Source organism: Grammomys surdaster, unplaced genomic scaffold, assembly GCF_004785775.1.
Source record: "Grammomys surdaster isolate TR1022 unplaced genomic scaffold, NIH_TR_1.0 257, whole genome shotgun sequence".
Lineage (NCBI taxonomy): Eukaryota > Metazoa > Chordata > Mammalia > Rodentia > Muridae > Grammomys > Grammomys surdaster.
Window position 1 is genome coordinate 6,043,484 of NW_021604698.1, and position 26,000 is coordinate 6,069,483.

Genomic DNA, 26,000 nt, shown 5'->3' on the forward strand with positions numbered 1-26,000 from the left:
GAGTATTTTGACTTCATCCACAGTTTCTTTTCACGGCCTTAGGTCTCTTTAGAATGATGGTTTATATAGATTTCATAAATGTAGATAGTGTTTGAAGCTTTGTGTCAGGGATCAGGGTATAGCTCATCAGTGGGACACTTGATTATCATGTTCAAGGCTTTGTACTTGATTTCCAGTACTATCAAAAAGAAAACAAAAAAGAAAAAGAAAACTGAGGTAAAGAAAATGAAGTTTAGCCATAATCTCTTCTTAGAGACAATGAAGCATCCAGCCACAGTAAAGTTTAACCTAATGTTTCCTTTCTTTTTCACTTTTATTTGGTTTTGTTTTCTGTTTTCTTGATTTTTTTTACTGTCTTTATTTAGCAAGAAATGCAAGAAACCAAATTAGGAAACATTAAACCTATTCTTTCCTTTTCTTTTGTAGGTTGCTCTCAGATTCTCAACAGCTGGACATTTTAAGAAAAGCAAGATCTTACATAAAACAAGAAAAATTTGATGAAGTCGTAAGTACATTGGCACTTGGGGTCAGGGCCAGGGGAGCTCTGCCTGGGGCACACAGCAGGCGGGCTGTGGGTTCCTTGAGCCAGGGACATTAGCCTCAGACATACCCCTCCTTACTTCATGTGGGCACAGTTTTCTAGCTTGGCTTTAGAAAGGAAATGTGTTGCCTTCTTTTTTTTCTTTTTAATGAAAAACAAATTTTGAGTCCCCATCACCGTGTTTTGAGAGTGTAGAGTAGCACGGTTGCCACTCAGGTCACCGCATTCATACTAAAGTTTCATCTGTAAGCACCTCCACCCCACTGGCTTTCTACATTGCATTGCATTGCATAGTATTATGCTTATCTTATAGGGGATTGAACAGAGGGTCCTGTGTATGCTAATTAAACTCTCCATTTGTGACCTGCATCCCCAGCCCTATTTTATTTATTTAATTTATTAATTTGTTTACTGTTTTTTTTTTTTAGACAGAGAATTGTTGCCCAGGCTACTGTAAGATTTGCACAGCCTCTAAAACAGTTGGGATTACATACATGTTTTACCATGCCTCACTAAAACTTCTACACCTATTTTAAAAGATTACCTAAGTAATTACTAGTCTGTGCATTTATAATTTTTTAATTATGCTTTTAAATTTTAGACATTCTCCCTGGTAGTATTTGAACCCAGAGCATCTCCTATGCTAGGCTAGCACGGTACCACTAAATTGTATCCCCAGGTCACTAACCTATTCTTCTCTCTAACATTGTTATTTTGCTGACATTTTTTAGTAGATTTGCATAATCTTATATGAAAGTGAAACACAGTGCATATGCTCACATGCTTGCATATGTATATACATATGGCATTTCCATTATTTGGGATATATGCTGGAAAACCTTTAATTCCTGTGTGTGTCCTCTGAGGACCATTTTGACATAATGAGTTACTTTAAAATACTATATAGCATATAGATCATTTTCATTAAAATGCCCTATCTTCCCAAATTAAAAAGTTTTTTATTCTGAGACTTGTTCATGTTTTGCAAGAAGACCCTCACAGTCGCGGTCTGTTCTTAGGCCTCTCATGTACAGCTTCTCACTCCACTCTGCAGCCGTGGTCTGCTGTACCGAACACCAGGTCCTTGGTTGGAGAAACTTGGCTTTTGCTGTTTCACCATACATGTTCTGTATATGCTTTGTCCCCATAGGTGTCCCTCTGTGAGGAGCTGATTGACCTTGCCCTGAGAGGACTGTCCTATTATCACACGTATGACAGACTGTTTCTGGGCTTCAGTGTTGCAGTTGGTTTTGTGGGATGGATGTCTTATGCTTCTTTGTTAATCATCAAGTCTCACTCTAATATCCCAAGAAGCACTAGGAAGGAAGGGAAGGTAAGTTCAGATGTAACAAAGGGTCAGATGATACTGTTTGAGTTACCAGGGCTACAGTCTAAGAAACTGAACCAATCACTGTAGTGAGCTCATAGAGTATGTAAGTTGTAAGACTAAGTGAACTCATGTGTTTTGCCTTTTCTTGTATTTTCTGGTATGTCTGGTTTTTTTCGGTGCTATAAGGATACATTGATAACAGTGTCTCTGTAACTTAAAAGAAGCATAAAGAAATGCATATGAATAACTTAAGTTCTTCTGTAGTCTTAATTATACTGTTTCTGTTTTCTAGATAACTACTCAGTGTAAGCATTGCACATACTTCTAGAATAGGTTATTAGGGAGCTACTGCAGGCCTGGAGAGGCCACCCGGAGGCTGGGAGTGCTCGCAGCCCTTGCAGCTCTGAGCTGAGCTCCTAGAGCCTGTATCAGGCGGCTCACAGTTCCCTGTGACTCCAGGTCCAGCGGATCCGAGGTCCTCTGGCCTTCCCAGGCATTTCACTATACATAACACATAAATTTATACAGGCACATAACACATGTACACATGCACATTAATAAAAATAATAAATACACTTTTGTAAAAAGCCTCTTCAAACTGCTACGGTGGTGCACACTATTAATCACAGCAGTCAGGAGGCAGAGGCAGGTGGATTTCTAAGTTCAAGCCATCTTTGTCTACGGAACAAGTTCCAGGTCAACCAGGGCTACACAGAAAAACCCTGTCTCAAAAAAACAGAAAGCAAAACAAAACTACTTCAAAGCAGTGTATTTATTATTAAATACATAATAAGAACTGGACAATGTATTTATTGTTTTCTCTACCTTAAGAATGATTTAATTATTCTAATGTAGTTGAAGTTGGCTGTAATGGGAATTACTGTCTACATGTTAGGGAAATAGACAGAAATGACTGTGTTGGTAATGGAGAGATGAATCTAAAAATTCTACTGAGTCTTTAAAATGTACAGTTTCTTTACCTTCATTTTAAAATGGAGGCATACTGTGCTTTCAGTGAAAGGAAGAGGTCAAACTTCTAAACCAGTGGTTCCCAACTCTGTTACTGCTGTGACTCTTTAGTACAGTTCCTCATGTCATAGTGACCCCAACCACAAAATTATTCTTGTAGCCGCTTTATAACTAATTTTGCTACTGTTATGAATCATAATATAAATACATATATTTTATGATGCTCCTAGGTTGTTGCGGTAATAAAACAAAACAAAAATAAAAAGTGGCACCCAATCTTGCTTGTTCTTAATCAGCTGCCATCTTTCCAACTAGTCTAGGCCTGAGGCCATATGCTACCTCTGCTCAGCTCAGGCCTCGGACTCAGGCAGCCAGAGACACCAGCCCTGCCACCAGACGCCAGCGTGGGAGATGGCTCTGCCAGTCTTCCATGCTGTCTCCACGAGGCTGGGCTGAGCCCAGACCATCCTGCCATCCACGTGGTACCCGGTAGAAATGAGACTCTAATGCTTAAAGATTAACCAAAGGCTTTATATGTTTGATAATTCTCAAATAACAAGATGCCCACACAATTGGAAGTGTTAACCAATTAACTAACCTAGATATAAGTTGTTACCCAGAACTGCTCTCGATACATGTGTGCTTCTCCATCCTCCTACATCTCTCCACCCAAGTTCCTCCTCCTCCTTCCCCTCTTCCTCTCCTTACTCCTCCCACCTTAGTCCTTAGTTGGGACTTGTGGGAACAATATGACTCAACACTAGGTGACCTCTGTGAAAGGATCCTTTGACCCTTCAGAGGCATTGTGGCCCGAAGAGAGATCACTGCTCTACAGAGAGAATATCATAGTGCATACATGGTTTTATTGCATTAAGCCATTTTCTATCTTAAAGTATATTGCTGACTACCACTTACCAGGCAGAATATCCTACCTCCATTTCCTTTCTTCATTCTCTCTAGTGATTATCACTGTGCCCAAATCCTCATATAAGTAAATATTCTGCTAGTATATTTTGAGTAATAATAGTCTATAAACACTTCTAGTGGTAACTTTTATCATTTTCTATTTCATTTGTCTGTAATGTAGGGAAGAACATTATTGCTTAATTTCAGTTTTTACAGTTCTTCCTATGCATCTTAAATATTTTTTCCAAGTAATTATAATCATTTCAATGTATTTGAGGTTGGCTGTAATGGGAATTATTTCCTATGTGTTAGAGAAGTACACAGAAATGACTGTTTTGGTAATGAAGAGATATATCTAGGAATTGCACTGAGTTCTTGAAATGTATACTGTTCTCTTTGTGCATTTCAACTAATGTTTGTAAAAGATGAGACTGAGCTGAGGAAATTAACTAACTTGGTAACAGCCTCCCAGCCTAGGTGTGTGGGCAGGGAGGGCACTGAGATCTGAGCCATTGTGCCAAACATTGCTTTTTCCTTTTACTGTTCAGAATATTGGGAAAAAAAGGATATATTTTTGTTAAGGTGTCAAGACTTCATAGTTGATAGTTCTTTTGTTTATTGATTTGACAGTGCAAGTCAGTATTTAATTGAGTGTACAAGTACAATGCTAGGTGTTCTACAGAGAAATATAAGATTCAGATTTTACCATGAAACATCATGGTATTAAATAACGTAGGTAAGAAAAAAACACACATAGCCACCCTCCATGATTTGGGTTACTATATACCATACTATTAGTGTTTAAGATGCCAAGACTATCATGTTTTAAATAAAAGAGAATCCACCATATTGATAACAGTAAAAAGAAGGAAGTCCTGGTGTGAGTTTGGTTTGTTTTTAAGGACTTATTTTTAATTGTGTGTTTGTGTGTATCTAAGAGGGTCATGTGACTGCAGATGTCTATGGAAATTGGAGGAGTCAGATGGCCTAGAGCTAGAATTACAGGGTTTTATAGCCTGTCTAGAATGGGGGCTGGTATCTGAACTTGGGTCCTTTGCATGCACTGTATACACTGTTAACCCCTGAGTCATTTCTCCAGCATTTTGCTGGAAGTTGAGACTGTAGTGAGGGGGAAGATTCAAACGGATTGAAGGGACAAGCAAAGGCAGAGCTGGGAAGCTATCCTTTTGTGCTTGGTGGTAAGTTATCTTTACTGATCTCCATCATTTCCAAGTGTACCCTCCCCAGGATGCTTTGCAAATGTTGTCTCCGTTAGGTTTAACCTTACTGCAACTTTGTTAGTTATGACTCTCGTAATGTGGAACAAAGATTAAGACTTAGATAGTTCTACTGCGGGAGCCAGCCAGTCAGTCAACATAGGAACCGTGCCTGGGGGAGTGAGGATGATGGTAGGAAAGGCAGAAAGAGGATGCAAGAGGCAGGGATGGGAGGGTCACTGCTTAACACCATGCCAGCAAGCAACTGTACTTTCTCCATGTCCTTTAAAGGCAAGCAACACAAAGCATGACCAATTTTCAGAAGATAAACAATGACCACAAATCCTTACATGGCCAATTTATGGTACACAGTATCTATGTTTGGCTCAGGCTGTTTCCTTCAGGCTAGGGCAGTTTCTCAAGGATGTATATGTAAACAGAGGAAATTGTCAGGGTATAACATACGTCTTAATTAAAAACAAAGACAGGTGTCAGCAGACTCATTCATGATTAATCACAGGCAAGTAGTCTATCAAAGCCAGCTCCAGAAGTGCTCCCCACCTTCTACCATATTGTATCAACTCTAGAATGTAGAGCTGTTTTTTAGACACTTATATCTTTCATTTCTTACTATTTTGCTCTTTTCAAAATAGTCTAAATTCTCCTCTCTTACAATCAGTTGCAGACATAGCCCCATTTCAATTTTAGAGCTCTTATCTGTCCCCACTTATTTAAATTTGGCCTCCTATTCTCCATCATTTTTCTATGGGACCTCTATTATCTTTATTTCTTGTGCTGTTGACTGAGAGATTCTATAATTGCTGAGATTAATGCAATGAAGAATGAAAAATAAAAATAATAGCCATCATTTATTGAGCATCAATAACATTCTAGTTACTTTATTACGCCTTGTGTAATCTGATTTTTAGTATCAACACTGATAAATATATATAATTTCATTGTACCCATATTATGGATAGACAAAACTTTGTCTAAGGAAAGCTTTGTACTTTGGACTGCTCTCTCCCACATTATTTGTTAATCAAGAAAATGTTGCACAGACATGCTCAAAAGTCAGTCTGATGGAAGCAGTTCCTTAGTTAAAGTTTCCTCTTCCTGGGCGTGTAAAGTTGACAACTAAGATCACCCGTCACAATATCATAGCCAGTTTATGAACTTGACCTTCAGGCTCTTATTTACAGTGCTATGCTTCAGCCTCTTGTTACAGCCATGTCCTAACTTATGCTTGATTCTGACTTCATAATATTTTACACCAGTAGAGAAAAACATAAAAAAGGGATGGGAAATGTATATATTTCTTATTTTTGTGTATTTCCAGAAAGAGGTTCTTAGTTCCCACTGCATTTATCCTTGGCTAACAGGTTGAGGAAACAGAAAGCATGGAGTGGAGACAAAAGTGCATCCCCTGCCCCACTGTCTGGTTCCTTTCCTCTCTAACATCTTCTGAAGGGGCTTAATGAACTTTGTACCATTTTGTAACCTCTGCTTCAGAACACAGCACTCTATTTCTTAGCATTATAACATCCCCTAAAATGTCCCCTTTTCCCAGTTGTGGGACTGTATGTCCGTGACTTCCATCTGACCCAGAGCATCAAGAAGTGTTGGTAGTCTGTGAAGCTGGCACTGGTGACAGACATGTAGAGTTCCTTATTCAGCAGGTGGTTGAGAAGAGTAGATATGACTGAATGAACCAGCAGGCTTTAGGCAGTGGGAGAGGTGAGTGGGCAGCATGGCAGGTTGGAGCCTTGAACAGGCAGAAACTGTTCCAAATAAAGAATAGTGTATTGTATGGTAAATAGGCCCTTGTGAGCTAGACACAAAAGACAGTCAAGATTTATTTTAAAAATTGTTTCTAAGAAGAACTATGTTCAGAGTTCTGAATGAGTCATTTACAAACCAAGTTTAGGACTCTTGCCAGTCTTCAGCTGAGAAGTGCCTGGTGACAACTATTTTAGGATACCCAGTTTCTTTCCTGATATACTAGGACAATGACATTTTTTCATTTTGAAAGAAGTTTTGATTAATTATCTAGTTTCAGAAACAACAAAAGAGATATTTTTCTTAAAAACTGTCAATCCGAATGGGTTTGGGTGTATTTGAGTGTTCTGTTTCATTTCAGAAGCCTCATCATCTCCTGCCTTGGAGCTTCATAGCTGCTGGTGTCTTAGCAGCATGCTTCCTGGCGATGCAAGCCTGTCCCTGGACTTACTACGTGTATTGCTTGCTGCCAGTGCCCATATGGTATGCAGTGCTAAGAGAGTAAGTAGCTTGCCTCTCTGCCTTGTTTCTACTTCACCAGCAGTTAACCCTGTGTGTAAAATGCACTGGGTTTTATAGCATAAGTCCTAAAAGATGGCTGTAGTATTTGCAGATGTCTCAACATTCTCATTTGATTTACAACTGCACAATGCTGTGTATTAAACATCCCTTTTGTGTTATCTTTTTTACTTCACTTGTACTGCATTGAGGAAGCAGTGACCTGGTTTCTTTATTTGAATGTTTTTCAAACAAAAATATAGAATAAAATAACATAAAAAATATTACTGTACTATGTCATGAGTACCTTACACCTTGCGTTTTGTCATCTTGTATTTTAGTTTCTTCATGTTTTACAAGATTTATGTGGTTTTTCCCGTATGCTTTACTTCTCCTTCCTTAGCCATGAAATAAATGAAACTTTGTAATTATTTCGAATCTGTTAGTGTGTACTGACAGGGACTCTCTACTATTCCATGCGCTGTGTTTCTGTCTTTAAGCACTTTCTCAGCATAGTCTAAAAGTGGTTTCTTACTATTACAGTCAGCTGGAAAGGAAGACAGATTTCAAGCTGACTCGGGAGGCAGAGGCAGGAGGATCTACGTTTCTAGGTCTCAGCTCTATAAGGAAGGGCTGCCTAAAAAAACAAACCAAGACAGAACAAACAAGACATAGCAACTGGCTGGCATGTGTGTCCTGACGCTACATATTTTTCTAATATTTGTTGATTCTAGCTTTGACTACTTCTACCTTCTAAAAATATGGCTTAAAAATATCGAGATACTGAAACATAAGAAATAAAATATAGAAATGCTTCAAATACTTTAAATATGAAGAAAAAAGACACTAAGCTAAGAACATACAGTGATTTCATTTCACCATCTAAAAGGAGTAAGGTTGTTGGTTTGTTTAGTTAGCTCACGTGTTTTTCTGACATCATTTCTTTGGTTTCAGAATTCTCTAAGTTTCCTAGCCAGTCTGTTCTACTGTAGAACCCCTTCCAAAGATTAAATAGCCTAATCATTAAGATAGTATGTGTATTTTAAATTTAGGGAAGATGAGATTTTGCAAATATGTTTTATTGCACCCTTTTGATATATTGCATGGAAAATAAAACATTAAAAGTAAGTTTTTAAGCTGATTAGGTGGTAAGGGAAGGGCCTGTGCAAGGCGTTGGCCAGCAGTAATAGTAACCGGGCCTCGAGGGGCAGAGGCTAAAAGATTTATCTCACCCTCGTAATCACTATCCACGAGTCAAGGGCACTTGAGTCCCACATAGTAAAAGGAATGAACAGATTCCTGCAGATTGTTCTCTGACCTACACTGTGGCTACACATTGTGGAATGCACCCCCATACATATTTGCACAATAAATAAATATTAAATATTTTAACCCAGTTTTTCTAGAATAAAAATCCTCCAAAATGACTTCATTTAATCTTTCGTGCCTCTTTGCTTATTCACAGTTGAAAACAAAAGAAATGCTCTCCTTGTGGTAATAACTTTTCTTTCCTAGGTGGCTACTTAACAGTGTGATATAATTTTATTCTATAGCCATTGTTTTCAGTCAGAAAAAGGTCATAAACCAAATAACACTGACCTTTTACAATTACCTACTTAATGTTCTACAAATGCTAAAGATTTTTTTCTCTAGATGATGAAATGTAAAACGTACTCAAGTATGTAATACATTTTTGGTGGTTATAAATTCTCAATTACAATTAGTATACAATTAATGGCATCTTAAATTGGGTTTGAAAAAGGTTATTTGGCTCAGTTAAAAAGTGCAATTAAACTGGGAGTAGTGGTGCATGTCTATAATCCTATCTCCTCAGGAAGCTAAGGCACAAAAACTGGCATTTTGAGGCTGGCCTGAATGACTACATAAAGTTTAAATGAAAAGGCTGGGATTTTAGCTTAGTGTCAGACTGGATGTCTGGCATGTATAGAGCCTTAGCTTCAGTCCTCGGTACTGCAAATAAATAAAAGTCAGTAAGTTCAATTAAGATTTTCTTTACGAAGGCTTTGGATGTAGCTCAGAGGTAGGTATAAGGTTATTCCAATGAGTTTCAAAAATTTTTTTTTCAGTTTGCATACATTCGGGTTCATTTTATTTTATTTTTTATTTATCTGTAGTGTATGTACCTTTGTTTAAACTAAGGTCATACAAAAATAATTTATTGTTATTTATATTTAGCAAATGCTTATCATCATTTTTCCTAAAATACAGATTTCCACAAATAAAAGTAAGCAAATCCATTAAAAACAAATTGCTACCCTTTATCTTAAATTTTAAATAATTTATGAATGGAAACATCTGGGATTTTGGGCTTTGTGCAGTTTTAATTTGGCATTATATTGCTAATGTTAGTATGCTGTTGCAAATTATAAGTAATCATTTTGTAAATGATCTCCTTAAACAGGCATGAAGTTATTCAAGACCTGGTTGGATCACTATTGACTTTTCCTCTGAGCCATTTTGTTGCCTACTTGCTTGTCTTTACCTTGGGTATTGAAGTCCTGGTAAGTACCTGACCAGGCGTCTTGCATTTTTATGTTTCTGGCATTAAGTAACCTTACTCTTCATTTTCTTTGCAATCTGTTACCAGGTGCTCAGTTTCTTCTACCGCTACATGTTGACAGCTGGACTGATTGTGTTCGCAGGATGGCCGTTTCTCACTCAGCTGTGGACCCGAGCAAAGGTATAAGTACTCATGTTGGCAAAATAGAATAGTAATTACTTTGTTTTGATATGTGTTTGGCTCAAAGAAATGTTTATCTTTAAGCAAAGGAGTGGAATGCATACTCACATGAAGGGCCTGGTTCTTTGAAAGGAAGGGCTGCCATCAACTTTCCATCTCTGATTTATACACATATCCCTGTCGGAATGAGCCAGAGATATAGAAAGCCTATAAAGTCAGAGCTGGCTTGTTTGCAGTTCTTGTGGAGTTTCTAGTCCCTAGAGAGGGAGGAGTCTCAGAGCAGCAGAGTGGCCTAGGGGTCCACACTCCAAGCTCTAGTCTGAGGAGTAGCCTCCTCTTCTCTGTGCTCCATCCACACAGCTCTTTCCTGGGAAAGTAGCAGTATGTAGACCCAATAGTATTTTAAAAGCCACAAGAAGTTGGGAAGGAATTTAATGAAGCACATGTATACAGATTTCAAACAATAAAACAACCCAGAAAAGTGATTAAATATGGTTCAAGGTATCCATATTTATGATGGTTAATTTTAACTGTGAGCTTGAAGGGATTTAAGAATCATTGTAGAGACAAGCATCTGGGAAAATCTGTGAGGGATTTTCTAAATTAAGTTAATCAAGGTGAAAAGTCCCACCTAAACCACTGGGACTTTTTTTTTTTTTTTTTTTTTTTTTTTTTTTTTAAAGGAGAAAGCAAAGTTGAGCAGCACCATTCATTTTCTGCTTCCTGACTGATTGCAGTGTGGTGGTCAGCTGCCTCAAGCTCTTGCTGGCTGGCTCTTGCTGGCTGTCAGGACCTGCTCCACTGTTACCCCCACTCCCCACCCACTGCCATAATGGACAGAACCATCTGTGGAACTACAAGAAAAAACAAACCCTTTGTTTTTAAGTTGCTTCCTGTCATACATTTTGTCATTGCAAAAGTAACTAATACAATATTAGTGTCCAAGTAAATTCAACGCAGCTTTTCTTTCAGTTTCAGCCATGTAGTGTGTGAGATGCTAGAAACAGATTTCTATACCATATTTGTCTAAATATAATTTTTTTCTTGATTGTAGATCACTTGCCTGAGTTGGGCTTTCTTCTCTTTGCTTCTTGCAGTGTTCCCACTGATGCCTGTTGTGGGCAGAAAGCCAAACCTTTCTCTAGTGTACGTACAATATTATTTGCCATTTCAATAGAATTTATCCTCTGTTGACACTGTGACATTTAAAAACAATTCTCTGTTTATCTCTGTCTCTCTGTCTCTCTCTCTCTTTCCCTCTCTCTCTCTCTCTGCTGTGTGTGTGTGCGCGCACACGTGTGCCATATGCATGTGGATACCCTTACAGGCCATCAGAGGACGTGAGATCCCTTGCATCTGGGTTATGTATATATGAGAGTCACTTGACCATCTTCCTGACAGTATAGAAAATGAATTTAGCCACTTCACCATAGTATACAAAATGACTTATACAGTGATGTACTCCCCAACACTGTTGAGGCCACTGCCCCACTTTCCAGCCAGACCAGCTGAGGAGACACTGAAGTTTGTGATGGAAAGGAGCTGCTTGGCCTGAGGAGTGCTATGTCCTTTGTATGAATCTGTTCTCTCAGTGAGAATCTCGGTGGCAGATGCTTTGTTTAGCTACCTTTTATATTCTCTGTATTTACCCAGTTCAGTTTAAGAGCCATCCATGGCAGTTGATGAGTGAAAAAGAATGAATTAGACAAATAGATATTAAGGTAAATATACTGGAAGAAATTATGGAGTGTGGTTACAACTAGCCCTGCCATGTGCTTGCCCTGCGATTTCCTGTTGTTCTTCTGCCAGCTTTCCTACTTGATGGTGATTAAACAAAATGCATGAGAGGTCTACATTTAAGTGAACTGCCTCATGTTTTCGTAACTGTCTTTAGTATGCTTCTTGAGAAAAGTTTGATCGTGAATAATATTTTGAAACAGAATGGGTGCCGGATTGCTGGTTCTTCTGCTGTCCCTGGCTGTTCTAACAACTCTCGTAAAAAGAAAAACTAATTTGGTAAAGGAGGAACTGTTGGTACTCCTGTTACAGGTCAGTTAAAATTTTTCTATTGTATATCTTACTAGCTGTATAATACAATGTATCTTATTGTTATACTCTGTTACATTCCTGTATTCCTGTTGCTCAGCACTGTCACCAGAGAAGTAAGTTTCCTTTTTAAGATAGTACACAGAAGTATGTATAGAATAGCAAAGGGTCCGCAAGAGTAACAGTGATGTCAAGAAGTCAGCAGTTAAGGAGAGCGTGAGGGCAGCAAGTGATAGATGGCCTAGGAGAGAGGTTGCTGACTGTGGTGTTTTAAAGTTAGTTAGTGCCCAGCTAGTCTAATGACAGGATGTACAATTCCCAGTAATTTAACTCCAGCTTGTTTCTTAATGTTAGTGTAGCAAATATTTAACATGGTTGTGGAAGTTATAGATTAAATAGCAATCGTGTTTTACAAAATGATATCTTCTTATGTATTAGACTAGAAAGTACTCTTTCATTTTCTTTTTTTTTCCTTCTTTTCAGTTTTCAAGACAGGGTTTGTCTATGTAGCCCTGGCTGAGAACTCACTCTGTAGACCCAGCTAGTGTCAAACTCAAGAGATCTGCTTGCCTCTGCTTCCTGAGTTCTGGGATTAAAAACATTAAACCACCACCACACCGCTTAGAAAGCATTTTTTCAATAGGATAGTAGTCCTCTTTAATATTTATGTTTTCAACAATAGAATTTATCTTTTAAGATTTAAAATTTTTTTATTATAATTTTTCTTTATTCTTGAGAATTTTATACTTATAAACAATAAAATATATCCAATATATTTAGGGGTGATGCCTGGAGAGTCCCTCCCCATCTATGCCAGAATATTGTCTAGCTTGCTCATGTGCGTAGTAGTGTGGGTTCATCTGTGCAGTAGCCATGGCCAGTCAAGCTGAGTAGTACTTTGTTGTGTTACTTTCTTTGATCCATTCATCTGCTAATAGTCGCACAGGTTAATTCTGTTATGACAGACAGACAGTTAATCCTAGCCGTTGTGAGTAGAGTAGCAGTGAACATGGGTATACAAGTGTCTTGGTAGTAGAATGTGAGGTACTTAGGGTGTTTACCCAGGAGACACACAGCCAGGTCATATTATCAGTTCTGTTTCTAGTTTTTGAGAAACTTCCAAACTGATATCCAAAGTGTCTGTACTAGTTTACACTCCCACCAGCATGAGTTCCCTTTTTACAACTTCCACACCAGCTCCCCCGCCCCTTTTTTTATGGATAACTGTGTCTGGAGCTCTACCAAATCAAATGAGTTTTCTTAAAAAGTTCTCTCAGGACAAAACACTATAATTTATTTCCAAAGTAGTATGAAATCAAAATATAAACATGCTTAAAAGATACAGTAAGTTATGGTCATTCTTGGAGAGCAACAGTGAACTCCTAAGAAGAGATCTTTTGTAAACATCCTATCGAGTTTGGAACATATGCTTTATTGTAAATAGCACACTGCCTTTCCTCTAAACCGGGGATAGTTTTGACAGAATCCGCCCACAGTAAAGAGAGCTTTGACAGGAACATGTGTTTCTGATTCTCACTACAGAGAACTGAAGAATAGCATGCTTAAATTCTTATATACTTTGTTAGAAATACTCCCGAGGATTATGTAACTCCATTACAAAGTTCTTTCCTGCATTATCTTTAGTAATTTGCATTCGTTTCTCTGCTGCCTGACATATTTTATTGATCCCAAGGCATACATTTTCCTGTAATTTTTTCATATCTATATTGAGACTATGTCTTACAATAGAAAGGATCCTAGGAGTGTATCATAGCTCTATTCACAGAAAAATTTGTGTCTTAATCTGTTCATCAAAAAGACAAAATAAAGTCATCTTTAGGATTTGATAATGAGATCACTGATCTAAACTCTGAGAGCTTATTTTTTTGTAGTCAAATTTTAGCTCCCTTCTTAAAATGGTAATTAATCCACTATTGATCAAGGATCAAGGATCAATAGTCATTTTTCTATACAGCTGGATAATATTTTTGTTAGCACAAAAGGAGAAAACACATGAGTGAATGGAAGAGACTATATTGTTATAAAGTAGTTTCTTATGAAAACAGCCTTCAAGCTGACTCCTCTGATACAGACTACAGTGAACATTTATACGGCCTCAGTTCCAGGGCCTGGTAAATATACAGATAGTACTGTGCAGAGAGACAGGTGGGAAAGGCACTAGACTATACACTCCCTTCCTGATGCATAATTTAAGAAACCTTTAACATGTGTAACAGATACTTCTAAAGAAGCTCTGGTGAGGCATGCCTTAGCGCTCTTGATAGTGTGCACGCCTCATGTCACCCTTAGGCAAGGCTCTGGCTTAGCACGGCAGGACGAACATGTAGCTCTGGAGCACGAGAAGGCAGCCTGGTGCGATTCCAGTATTTCAGCTGGAATTCATTCTAGTTTTTCTCGGCGCTGTCCAAGCATCGTGGTAGTGTGTCACTCTCCCTGCCTTCCCTTGCTGAGCTGGTTTGTGTTTTCAGATGCTGAGTACAGTCCTCTCTGTGTATGTTGTGTACAGCACCCACCACAGTCTGTTAAAGAAGGAAGGCCTGCCTCTTATGAATCAGATGGTGAGCTGGGCAACATTAGGTAAGTGGTCACTCAAAACAAACTGGAAAACGACCTCCAGTCACTTTTCTTAAAAGTGAGACCTTTATGTCTGCCTCGTTGTGCAAGAAGAAATAGTTTTGATGAAGGAAAGCTATTATTTCTATTTCTTTCTGGAATTTGACAAAGAAGAAGAAGTCTTCTGAGCACACATAGATTAGTAAGAATTACTTGATTTGATATTGGACTGTGTACTAATGAACATCTAATAAAAATCTATTGAGTGATTCTAGAAGTGAAATTTTTATGAATATTCCATTCTGTGTATGCACCACATAGATTTAATTTTTCTGTCAGTCTTTACATTTTCAGGTCTTACACAGATTAGTAAATGATTAAATTTTATGTTTCCCTTTCCAAAACCAACATTAACTAGATATTTCTCAGCATGATGCATATTTTATAAAGCTACAAAGGTGTTTTCAATCATGTTCTCTGTATGGCATATTTATTTATTTATTTATTTATTTATTATTTATTTATTTTTAATTTGGTTTTTCGAGACAGGGTTTCTCTGTGCAGCCCTGGCTGTCCTGGAACTCACTCTGTAGACCAGGCTGGCCTCGAACTCAGAAATCCACCTGCCTCTGTCTCCCAAGTGCTGGGATTAAAGGTGTGAGCCACCACCACCCGGTGGCATCCTTATTTATGAGTATTAGATTTGGGGATAGTGAAACAGCTCCATGGGTAAGTGCTCACGACTTTTTAAAAGGACACTGTTTGATCTTCCAGCACTCACATGGTAGTTTATATCTGCCTCAGGAGTGAATACACAGGTAGGGAAGGAATAAAGTCTTAAGGATTTTATAGGAGTGGAGTTATTTGTACTTTTTGCTCACAGTATTTCAAGTTCCTTTGCAGAGGCAGGATGATCTCCCTGAGTTCCAGACCAGCTAGGTCTACATATTGTTTCAAACAAAGCAAAAGAGAACAAACAAAAACAAAAACAGTACCCTTGACCAGGAGTGGCTGTGCATGCCTTTGATACTGGTGAGGCAGAGACTGGTGTGCCTCTCAAGTTCAAGGTCAGCCTACTCTATATAGTTCTAGGAGTTACCAGGCTAGGCAGGGATGCATAGTGAGACCCTGTCTGAAAAGGGGAGGGGAAGGGAGGGGAGGGGAGGGGAGGGGAGGAGAGGGGAGGGGAGGAGAGGGGAGGGACCATTGTTTGTTAAGCTAGATTGTAGCCCTAGTCCTGTTATCATATGTTGTAGTAGAACACATATGCCTACTAGATAAGAATTCCTATCCTATCCCTGCCTGCAATTTGGATATTCTATATAGTTTATCCATGTCTGTATTGATCACATTTTCATTTTGGAATAGTAGAGAAGAAATTTATAGTTAGAATCAATCAATTTACATAAATATTTCCCTGGCAATACTTTAGATAAGAAATTACTTCCTTAGCATTGGTAGAGCTAGATATTAGCTTCAAGATTTCTATCAAGTGGTGTGAGGCATGTAGCAACAACTCAGAGAAAGTCTTCAGTGCTTCCAAAGATCTACCCTCAACACGGATGCACCATGGAGTGGCTACAAACAGGCATATTTTGCTTAAATTCATAAGTGTCCAATTAAATAATATATTAATATGTTTATGTCACTTAGAATGGAGGCCCTTAATCTCTCTTTAATAACTTATTATTACTTCAGACAAAAATAAACCAAGATGAAATATTCAATATTGAAAAATTGGTTTCATTTTATCTGGCTTTTGTTGGGGCTGTTGCTCAGTGATCCAACACTTGCCCAGTGTGCCTGAGGCCTTGAGTTTTGGAGAAAATAAAAAGAATCCACAAACAACAACCAAGAAACACATCTGACCTAACTTAAAATAAGAAACATTGTAAGTTATTTCTTGCCGTTAGAATATGTATCAGATAATGACATTATTAACCTACCTATACCTCAGCTAAGGCTTTACAAGTAAGACTTGCAGAGCTTTGAATCTTGAAGGAATTTATAGCTTTAATTAAAATCATCTGTATATTTAGCTTACTTTACAAGATACTGGTTACTTATAGCTAATACTATAGATGAGATCGCACTTAAAACTAAAGGCAAGTTTTCTTGAATGTCATCCTATTTAACATATGTATAAACTTCTTAGATGGATTATTAAGCCCGACCCTCCCCACAAAACAAAGTGAGTGAGTGACTCAGCAGAGCTTCTCCCAAGTTTCCTGCTCTGGAGCACCCGGGATACTAGGCAGTTGTGTACAGTTGCCCCCTGAAGTAGACAACAAGAGTTTGTGTCTGCTGTTGCTGCCCCTTTTCATCACCTTGTCTAGCTTGAGGGAGCTGGTTCTCTAGGGTAATGTCTACACTCTGACCTATGTGAAGTCATCCTCTCCTGCCTCGGATATATCAGGTCGCACAGGCTCTAGCTGTCAACGTCTCTGATAACAGGCATAATCTGTTACCAGGGACTATGCTGTCTCTAAACTAGGTCATAAATGTCTGAGAAACAAGTTGCTGAATGTAAAGTAATACATTTTATTTCATTAGAAAATGATACATTATTCATTTAGGAGTTAATACTAGTATAGTGATTTAGTTTGAATAAAATTGAGAAAACTTGAGTTATTTAACCCACAATATAATTAAAATAAAGTGTAGTTTTAGTTAAGAATGTCGTGTTTTGGTTTTCTTACAGAAATCTCTGGCTTTCATTACAGATCACACAAAGGCTGAGCTGCATACGTGGTGGTGGGTTGCTTGGGTCTGCAGAACTGACTGAGCACTGGCTCTGTTTTCTTCCAGCTTCTTCCCTGGTGGCGCCGCTTCTGAGTTCCACAGCTGTCTCTCAGCGACTGGCCAGCATACTTCTTTCCCTGATGTCGACCTACTTGCTCCTAAGCACGGGGTATAAGCCTTTTTCTAGTTAATTTTTTTTTTTGAGAATGTTATGAGTAGTGTATTTCCATTATCTCCATGCCTTCCTTCCCCACCCCAGCTTCTCCTGTGTCCCTGCTCACTCTCAAGCTCATGACTTCTGTAAGTATTCTTGTTTCAAACATGTATGTATAAACTTTTCTTAAAATATAACTTCACAGTTGAAAATTTTAAATGCTAAATTGACTTTTCTTTAGTAGCTAAGCTTGGAAATGAAAATGTCCTCTAAATCTTGAAGGATAAATTATAAATATTTTCTATTCTCTATGTGAATAGGTAACTTGGTCTGTGAGTTGCTTTATTTCTCTTATCATTTTTGTATTATTATCTATCATCTACTTTTACTTGGAGTTGCTAAAATGTTATTTAACTATAGTGTTGGGAAATCCTGATGTATTGTGGCAGAATTTTATGTCTTAAAGACTTTTTAAGAAGGATTTTTGTTGTGGTTGCATTTTTAAATGCATGTTTCCGTAGTGCTGTGATCTCTGTCCCATTAAATAGCTGAACAGCTAGAAAGAAAATAAACTTATCTTCAACACAGAGCAGCAGCATCACTTCCAATTGCACTTCAAAAATCAGTGACATGTTTATCCCAAAGCAAGACTCTAACAGACAATTAAACAAGTAATTTTTAAAATAAATTGTATGTTCACAGTTTAACTCTTAGTTTAAAGCTTATATCAATAACAGCTTTTATCATCTGAACTTAAAGGGTTTGGACAGTCAGCCTGACCTTCCCTTTGTCATAACAGCAGACGTCAGCTCTGGCACATGAAATTCTTTTTCTTTCTTGGGACAGAGCTGGTGATGCTGTTGGAGTGTAGATCACTGCCTTTCCAGTTATGCTCTCTTCTTTCTTGTTCATTGTTGGTATTCGTGGTGTTGGGTTTTCTGTGTGTAAGAGATCGCAGTGCCCAGTGTGGGTTTTTTTTTAGAGTGTGTGACTAGGGATACTGTTAAAACTTCTTTACAGTCTTAAAGATCTGTTAGTGCATGCAGGTGGATACATAAAGGAAGGCAGGAGGACAGCGTAGAAAGCGTGGGCAGTCCTTGATGGTTCCGAGCATAGTAAACTGCTGGGTGAGCAGCGCTGGCAGCAGACCTCAGGTAACGCTGCTCCAGGTCCTCACGTGCGCTTCTTGTCTGGGTGCTTCCCATTCCACAGAGCAAGCAGTTGAGGCTCGCTCAGTCGTCTGCTCACCTCCCAGCCCCTAACCGTGGACTCCATGTTTCCAAGTGATCATTCCAGGGCTACAGTGCGAAATAACACCACTGAAGTCCCTAGATACAAAGCAAGCAGAGTTTGACCTTTTTTTAAAAATACACCCATAGGTTAGTTTAAAGCAGTGGTTCTCAACCTGTGGATCGAGATACCTTTGGCCGGAGGGAGGGGTTTGACTGACTGTTTTGTAGGGGTTGCATATCAGATATCCTGTATATCAGATACTTACATTATTATTTATGACATGAGCAAAGTTACAGTTATGAAGTAGCAACAAAATAATTGTATGGTTGGGGCTCACCACAGCATGAGGAAGTGTATTAAAGGGTGGCAGCGTTCGGAAGGTTGAGAGCACCTGCTGTCAAGCATGAGAAGGTAGACAAGAGTCAGTGTCCAGCACAGAGCTCCAGCACGGCTTCTGAAGGTAACACTATAGCCAACTACACTAGACAGGAGCCAGTGTCCAGCACAGAGCTCCAGCACAGCTTCTGAAGATAACACTACAGCAACTACACTAGACAGGAGCCAGTGTCCAGCACAGAGCTCCAGCACAGCTTCTGAAGATAACACTACAGCAACTACACTAGACAAGTCAGTGTCCAGCACAGAGCTCCAGCACGGCTTCTGAAGATAACACTATAGCCAGCTACACTAGACAAGTCAGTGTCCAGCACAGAGCTCCAGCACGGCTTCTGAAGATAACACTATAGCCAGCTACACTAGACAAGTCAGTGTCCAGCACAGAGCTCCAGCATGGCTTCTGAAGATAACACTATAGCCAGCTACACTAGGCCATTCAAAACAAGGACTTTGCACTTTGCTAAAATGTAGCTTGTTTGTGGCTTTGTTCCTTAAAAAAAATATTTCTTTAATATATTTTAAAATGTGCTTTAACTTGAGCTGTAACTTGGGTTGAAAGCTTGTCCAACATGTGCTAGGCCTCAACACTACCAAAGAAAAAGACAAAAGTCTTCAAATACTTCAACTTGCTTATTATTATATTAATATAAAATCTTGTTTTTATTTTTGTTCTTAAGTGCATTGCAATTAAGATAATTCTTTTAATAAAAGAAACTTGAGAGTATTTCCAAAACAGTTCACTTGTTTAAAATTGAAATTCTCTGGGCTAGATTGATGGCTCAGCAGTTAAGATTGCATCATACTGTGGCTGAAAACAAGACTTTGGTTCCCAGAAAGAACACGGGCGGGGGGGGGTGGGGGGTGGGGGGAGGGGGAGGCTCACAGCTGTTCTTTTTTTTTTTTTTATTGGATGATTTATTTACATTTCCTATGTTGTCCCCTTACCTCATCCCCCACCACCCCCTCGGAACCCCCAATCCCCTCGCCCCTCCTCCTTCTTCTCTGTGGATGTAACCTCTATCTACCCCCCCCACTCCCACCTCCCCACCCTCAAAATTCCCACCCCCTGGGGCATCCAGCCTTCATGAGGTCAAGGTTCTCTTCTTCACAGCTGTTCTTATCTCTGGAGGTTCTTCTCTTTTTGTTTTAGAGTAGGATCTCACTGTGTAGACCAGTAAACTCAGAGAGATCTGCCTAGCTCTGCATTAAGTGCTTGGATTAAAGGCATGTGCAATTAAAATAGAATTGAGATTTTCATACCAAGTAGATTTAAAACAGAATCAGACATTGATTTGACATGAACTCTGAAACATTACTTTGAAATTCAGTGAAGGCAATATTATAGTTTCCAGGTTGACTTTGAAGGGAAGAGTTCATACTGTCCTCCCCGCCCGACCTCCCAGCCCCCAGACAAACACACACTAAACTCACTGTGTAGTTCTTCTAGTTGGCTTCAAACTCTTAGTTCCTCTTGCTTTGGGTATGGAGTTGTCACCAAGCCCAGGTTGTCATTTGAATTTGAATCTTATTTAATTTTTTTCTTTAGAGTAAATGATAAACAGAACAGACAAATTAAGTAAACACCAGTTCAACTTTTAGGTAAAACATGGGATCTTGATCCAAATTAGACTCAGCCCAGAATTCACCATGGTGCTACCACAGGTGATTTTCCGTTTAAATGATCTTATAAAGCTATTTAGGGTCCAAGGCCTGAATCACTCGTTAGGAATCTTAGCTGTTTTCACTAAGTAATAGAGAGACATTCTGTAAAGCTTTTTCCAGTGGACCTTAACATCCTCAGGGACGTAGACTAAAGCCCTTGTAGACTCCAGATCCAAATTGGAGTAGACACTAGAGCCCCTCTCACTAAAGGTCCCCACACATCCTGGTTTCGTTTTTTATTTTTGTTTTCATTCTCCATGACTGACATATTTGGGGGACACAGCTATGAGCATATGACAAGAACATTATGAAAACTTTGCTCAGTTTCTTTAATAAAGAAATCTTGTGCGTTGCTTATTTGCTTTAAATCTTGAAGTATATGAGAACCTAGGTGTTCTTATTCAAGAGTGATAAATATAATTTGAAACTCATTACATTTTCCACATTATTGATAAAATTTTAGAATAAATGATTGTTATATTAGCTCCCCTCAAAATAAAATAGTCTATGAAAGAAATTAGAAGCTAAAATCCTGTCATTTCATACTTAGAGATTTGCTTGAGAAAATAAATTTTTTAGAGTAAGTGTGATAATTTTCTAACAATCACATAATAGTGTTCTGACCCTTTTCAGTTTTAAAGGAATGCATACTAGATTTTTAAGATGTCGCTGTAAGCACTAAGGAGGCTGAGGCGGGAATTGTGAATTTGAGACTGGCCAGCACTACACAGTAGGAACCTGTCTTTAAAAACCAAAGGCTTCTTATCTTAGATTCTCTTTTTGTTGTTGTGATAAATTACTCTGACCAAAGCAATTGAAAGAAAGAGGTTTATTCTGGAATACAGTTCCAGGGTATGGTCCATCACAGTAGGGAAGTCAAGGTGTCAGGAGCTTGAAGCTGCTGGTCACGTGCATCCATGATCACCAATAGATAGTCATGACTACATGCCGGTGCTCATTTGCTTCTGTGCTTTGTGCAGTACAGGGTCTGCTACAGAGAGTGGGACTGCCGACAGTGCCGTGTGATCAGGATAATCCCTCATAGGCATGCTCACAGGCCCATCTCCCAGCCGATTCTAGATTTCATCAACTTGACAATGAAGACAAAGGATTGCACAGGGAACGTAGAGTCTTCTCTATAATGCACAGGGGCCTGACTTCAATTCTTAGCACTGCAAACATTCAGTTAATAATAAACAAGAATAAAATATAAATCTTAGATCTGGGTTGGAAATAAGAGCATAAGAAGAAAAGAAAGGAGAGTTTAAATTTGATTATAGGTTAAAAAAAAGTACTTCTTAATATGCAGGAATTTATCCTATAACTTACCTTGGAGACAAGTATTAAAATCGTCTTTCCAATTGTCAATTTAATGGCCTTCAGAGACTCTCAAACAGATTATCATAATGACATCAAATCAAAACCAGGAAAGTTCATGACTAAAATCAGAATGTTACTGCTGAGTATGACCTTACTAATGAGGGCATTAAGATACAGCATTCAATATCAGAATTTGTATTTAGCTTTGAAAACGAGTCTTGGAACAGTGTGGTATATTCAGTTAGGTTAGTAATTTCCTTGGTTTCTTACCTTTATTCCTTATAAAACTTAACAAACTATGTAGTTCATCGCTGTTTTGAACAAAATAGCGGTTTTTCTGCATAATTTGGTGAATATTCAGACGTAAGAGATTCTTAAATACAGCTTTATTATATTACAGAAACAGAGTAATAGTAATCTTAAATTCTAACAATGCATCCTTGATTTAATGAAAGATTCATTAGTAATCAGCCCTGAATTAATGTTATACTAATGAAAGCTATTATAATTCTTGAAAATAGGTTGTCGGCTAAGTTATTAAATATTTCCCTTGGAAATTTTGTTTACATTATCCCTTTGCTTAACAAAATATCATACAGATCTAAATGCCTTTTCAGCACATTTCAGTGTGTCCAAGACCAAACCAGCTGATTGCAACTCAAAGTGCAGTGTTTCATTCCACTCTCTTCAAGTCCACAATGACAGTTTATTGATCTTTCCTTATTAGTTTAGATTTGCAGACTATGTGTGAAATTCTGTCTTAAGAGATAAAGTCTCTTAGAAGGACTGTTTCTACCTGATCTTGTCTCATTTTAGAAAAAGTCCATATATCTGTTTGAAGTACTGAGAGGTGTTTTATGGTTGTGTGTTATTAGAAAGTACGACTTTCACATACAACTGAAAGTGTTTGTAAAAGCCGTGGTGCCGTGAGGCTGTATCCATAGCTAGGCAGGTAAGAGCACTGGTTGCTTTTTTCAGAGGACCCAGGTTCAGCCCCCACAACCCATGTGGTATTAACACCCTTCTATAACTCCCCTTCCATGGGACTCAGGGCCCTCTGGCCTATTTGCATACCAAACATCCACACATGTTCATGCAGGCAAAGTACTCGTTCACAGAAAACAAAAATAAGCAAATATTTTAAAAGTCATCATCTGCCTTTTCCTAGAGTATGCATCTTCTTTCTCTGATTAATCAAGTCTTTCACATTTTCAGCATCTTGAGCACTAAGCAGTCAAACCAAGAGAACTGTTACTGGAACGCAGGGCTGAAGTGGAGCGGTTCATGGCTATAAAACAGAATCAGGTTTTGCCATGTTACAGTAAAAACTGGAAAGTTGATTTTATGGGTTAGGAACTGAATAGACTTTGAGCAGTAGAACTGGGTTGGTGGCATGAACCAAATGTAGAACAGTGGCTGAACTAAACTTTAAATAATGGCCAGGGTGCAGGTATTACAATTTTGCCCCCAGTGTTTTAAGTCATTGTAACAAAAAAAAAAAAAGTTAAATTACTGTTACATCAGTTCTGATAAGGTGGAGTAAAGGAAGACGTGATTGACTTTATTGTTGAGGCTCTGGTGTATTTCTTTCTAACTCCAATTTTGTTTTTTAACATGTAATTAATCATAGTACATGTAGGTTTTTCTATTTTTTTCTACTTATATTAGAAGTATTTTCTTATGTGGATCATATCTTCCTCTACCATTTTAGTAGATGTATAGAATTTTGTGATATGGATATACTTTAATTTATTTAGCTGTTCCTCCATTTTTTAAAAATATACTATTATTTGTTTGTTTTTGAGACAAAGTCTCAAGAAGCTCGGGCTGGCCTCAGACTCACTATGTAGCCAAGGACAGCTTTGAACTTTTTTGATCCTTCAGCCTCTACCTCCTGATTGCTGAGATTATAAGCATGTGCTGCTAACGTTTCCAGTTTGTACCATGGTGGTGATGATGCCTAGGGCTTCATTCATGCTAGGAAAGCGCTCTAGCAACTGGGCTGCAACAAAGTGTGATGTGATTTTATCCTATCATACTTAATAATGCCAAGTCATCTTCTTTGCAAACAAGAATACCATGTACAATCTTAATGGGTGTAAGTGACTCTGCTTTGTGTACAGTCTTCTAGACCTTTTGCTAATGGCGTTTTCTCATGTGTATAATCTATGCTCATATCCTAAGACACCCTACATCCTACACACTGAGTGAGTGTATATGTTTTCTCAAATCCAGATGTCTCTGCCCAGCCTTCAGTACTTTTGTTCTATTGTTGTGGTAGAATTGAAAGCATTTCGTGCCCTTTGCATTTTCATATCATCGAAATGGTGTCGTATGGCCTAGAGTTCAATAGTAATAAGTGAAGCAAGGTTGCAATGTGTTTTTTTGTCTTGTAGCTTCCAGTCAAGTTAGTTATTCTTTCAGTTCCTGTGAGCTAGACCTTTATAGTAGCCAGATTCTATTCATAAACTAGGAGGTGTGTTAACGTGTATGTGCAATCAAAGCAGTATGGTAAGTGCTGGAGTAGAGCGTCTGGGGACCAAGGAGGCTTACCTCAAACTAGAGCAGAAGTATTTTGGAAAGGGCCTGTTACCTTGAGTAGTTCTTTTTTGTTTTGTGTTGAGTGGACTGTCCTCCAGCTTACAGAAGTACATGGGCACTGATGATCACTGTCCTGTGAAAATCAAAGGCCTTCACTCCTTTATTGCCCCTTTGTACACCTCTTTACGATGGAACTCGTGGTGGATGTGTCTTGTTTCCTTAGAAGTGGTGTTCTTAGATTGGGGCTCATGAGTATTTTTTATGTCCTTGATGCACAGCATTAGATGGCCGTCTGCAGTGGTGTTTCTGTGTACAGAGCATGAGAGTCTCTATTCGAGTGTACTTTTGTCAACACTGATTTTATGTGGACAAATGTGGTAATATGGCATCTTGTTTTTGCTTTCATTTTCATCTCAGTTATTGATATAGCCAGAGAGATTTTCATGCATTTCTTAGCCCTTTTATTTTATACTCAGGGTATATCAAACCTGCCTTTTAAGAAGGTTGGGATATCTGTCTTACTCTTACAGATATATTACAGGTTGTACTTCCAAAGTTATCTTTTTACATTTGTCTTTGCATTTTCTTTTTTATCTATTAATGAATAGTTGTTACCTACTTTAGGAATTATTTTTTAAAAATATTTCTACTATTTAAACATGTAATTATCTCAGTATCTAATGAAGTTCTAAAAAAGATGCTATGAAAGTTGAAATTTAATTATATTTTTCCTTTCCTATCCTTGTCTAAAAAACTGACAGATTTTGAAATGTTACAATTATTTTTTAAGGTTTATTTCATTTTTATTTTATGAGTATGGCTGTTTTGCCTTCACATATATGCACTGTGTGTGTGTGTGCCTGGTGCCTACATAAGCCAGAAGAGGGCAACAGATCTTTGGAACTGGCATGATAGACTATTTTAAGCCACCAGTGGGTTCTGAGCACCAAACCTGGGTCCTGTATAAGAGCAGCAGCTGCTTTTAACTGCTAAGCTGTCTTCCTGGCCTCCCATCCAAATGATTTGACTAACGATTTCTAGTTTTAACTTTCAACTTTCTTTGTTAGTGGTTTCAGCTCTGTGTTCTCACTCCGTGTCTTAGGTATGAAGCTCTCTTTCCATTAGTGTTGTCCTGTTTGATGTTTGTCTGGATACACGTGGAACAAGAGACCCTTCAACAGCCTGGCGTTTCTTGTAAACAGAAGGTAGGTCTACAAACCTGCTGCTTTGATTTGGGTATAATAAAATATTCTCTAAGCTTCAAGGACATTATAGTGTAATTCCATCAAAAATATTTCTGCTTAAAATTTTAGCATTTAAAATCTTAGCAAATTTTACTTGGTGTTAATAATTAAAGTAAGTAATTAACACATGAGGGAAACTTTCACTTA

General features: G+C 38.3%; 1 protein-coding gene across 4 annotated transcripts in view; it reads left to right on the forward strand.

The window, feature by feature from the left end:
- Positions 1 to 26,000, forward strand: part of Pign (phosphatidylinositol glycan anchor biosynthesis class N) — a 118,854-nt gene that overhangs the window by 53,203 nt on the left and 39,651 nt on the right. For all 4 annotated transcript variants that reach the window (XR_003712396.1, XM_028775601.1, XM_028775602.1 and 1 more), the window contains 10 exons: positions 427 to 505; positions 1,692 to 1,874; positions 7,104 to 7,243; positions 9,663 to 9,762; positions 9,849 to 9,941; positions 10,996 to 11,087; positions 11,882 to 11,990; positions 14,477 to 14,585; positions 17,370 to 17,472; positions 25,712 to 25,814. Coding sequence is in view for 3 of the 4 variants with exons in the window: in XM_028775601.1 (XP_028631434.1) it covers positions 427 to 505; positions 1,692 to 1,874; positions 7,104 to 7,243; positions 9,663 to 9,762; positions 9,849 to 9,941; positions 10,996 to 11,087; positions 11,882 to 11,990; positions 14,477 to 14,585; positions 17,370 to 17,472; positions 25,712 to 25,814 (1,111 nt within the window). In the remaining variant the exon portion in view is untranslated. The remainder of the gene's footprint in view (positions 1 to 426; positions 506 to 1,691; positions 1,875 to 7,103; positions 7,244 to 9,662; positions 9,763 to 9,848; positions 9,942 to 10,995; positions 11,088 to 11,881; positions 11,991 to 14,476; positions 14,586 to 17,369; positions 17,473 to 25,711; positions 25,815 to 26,000) is intronic.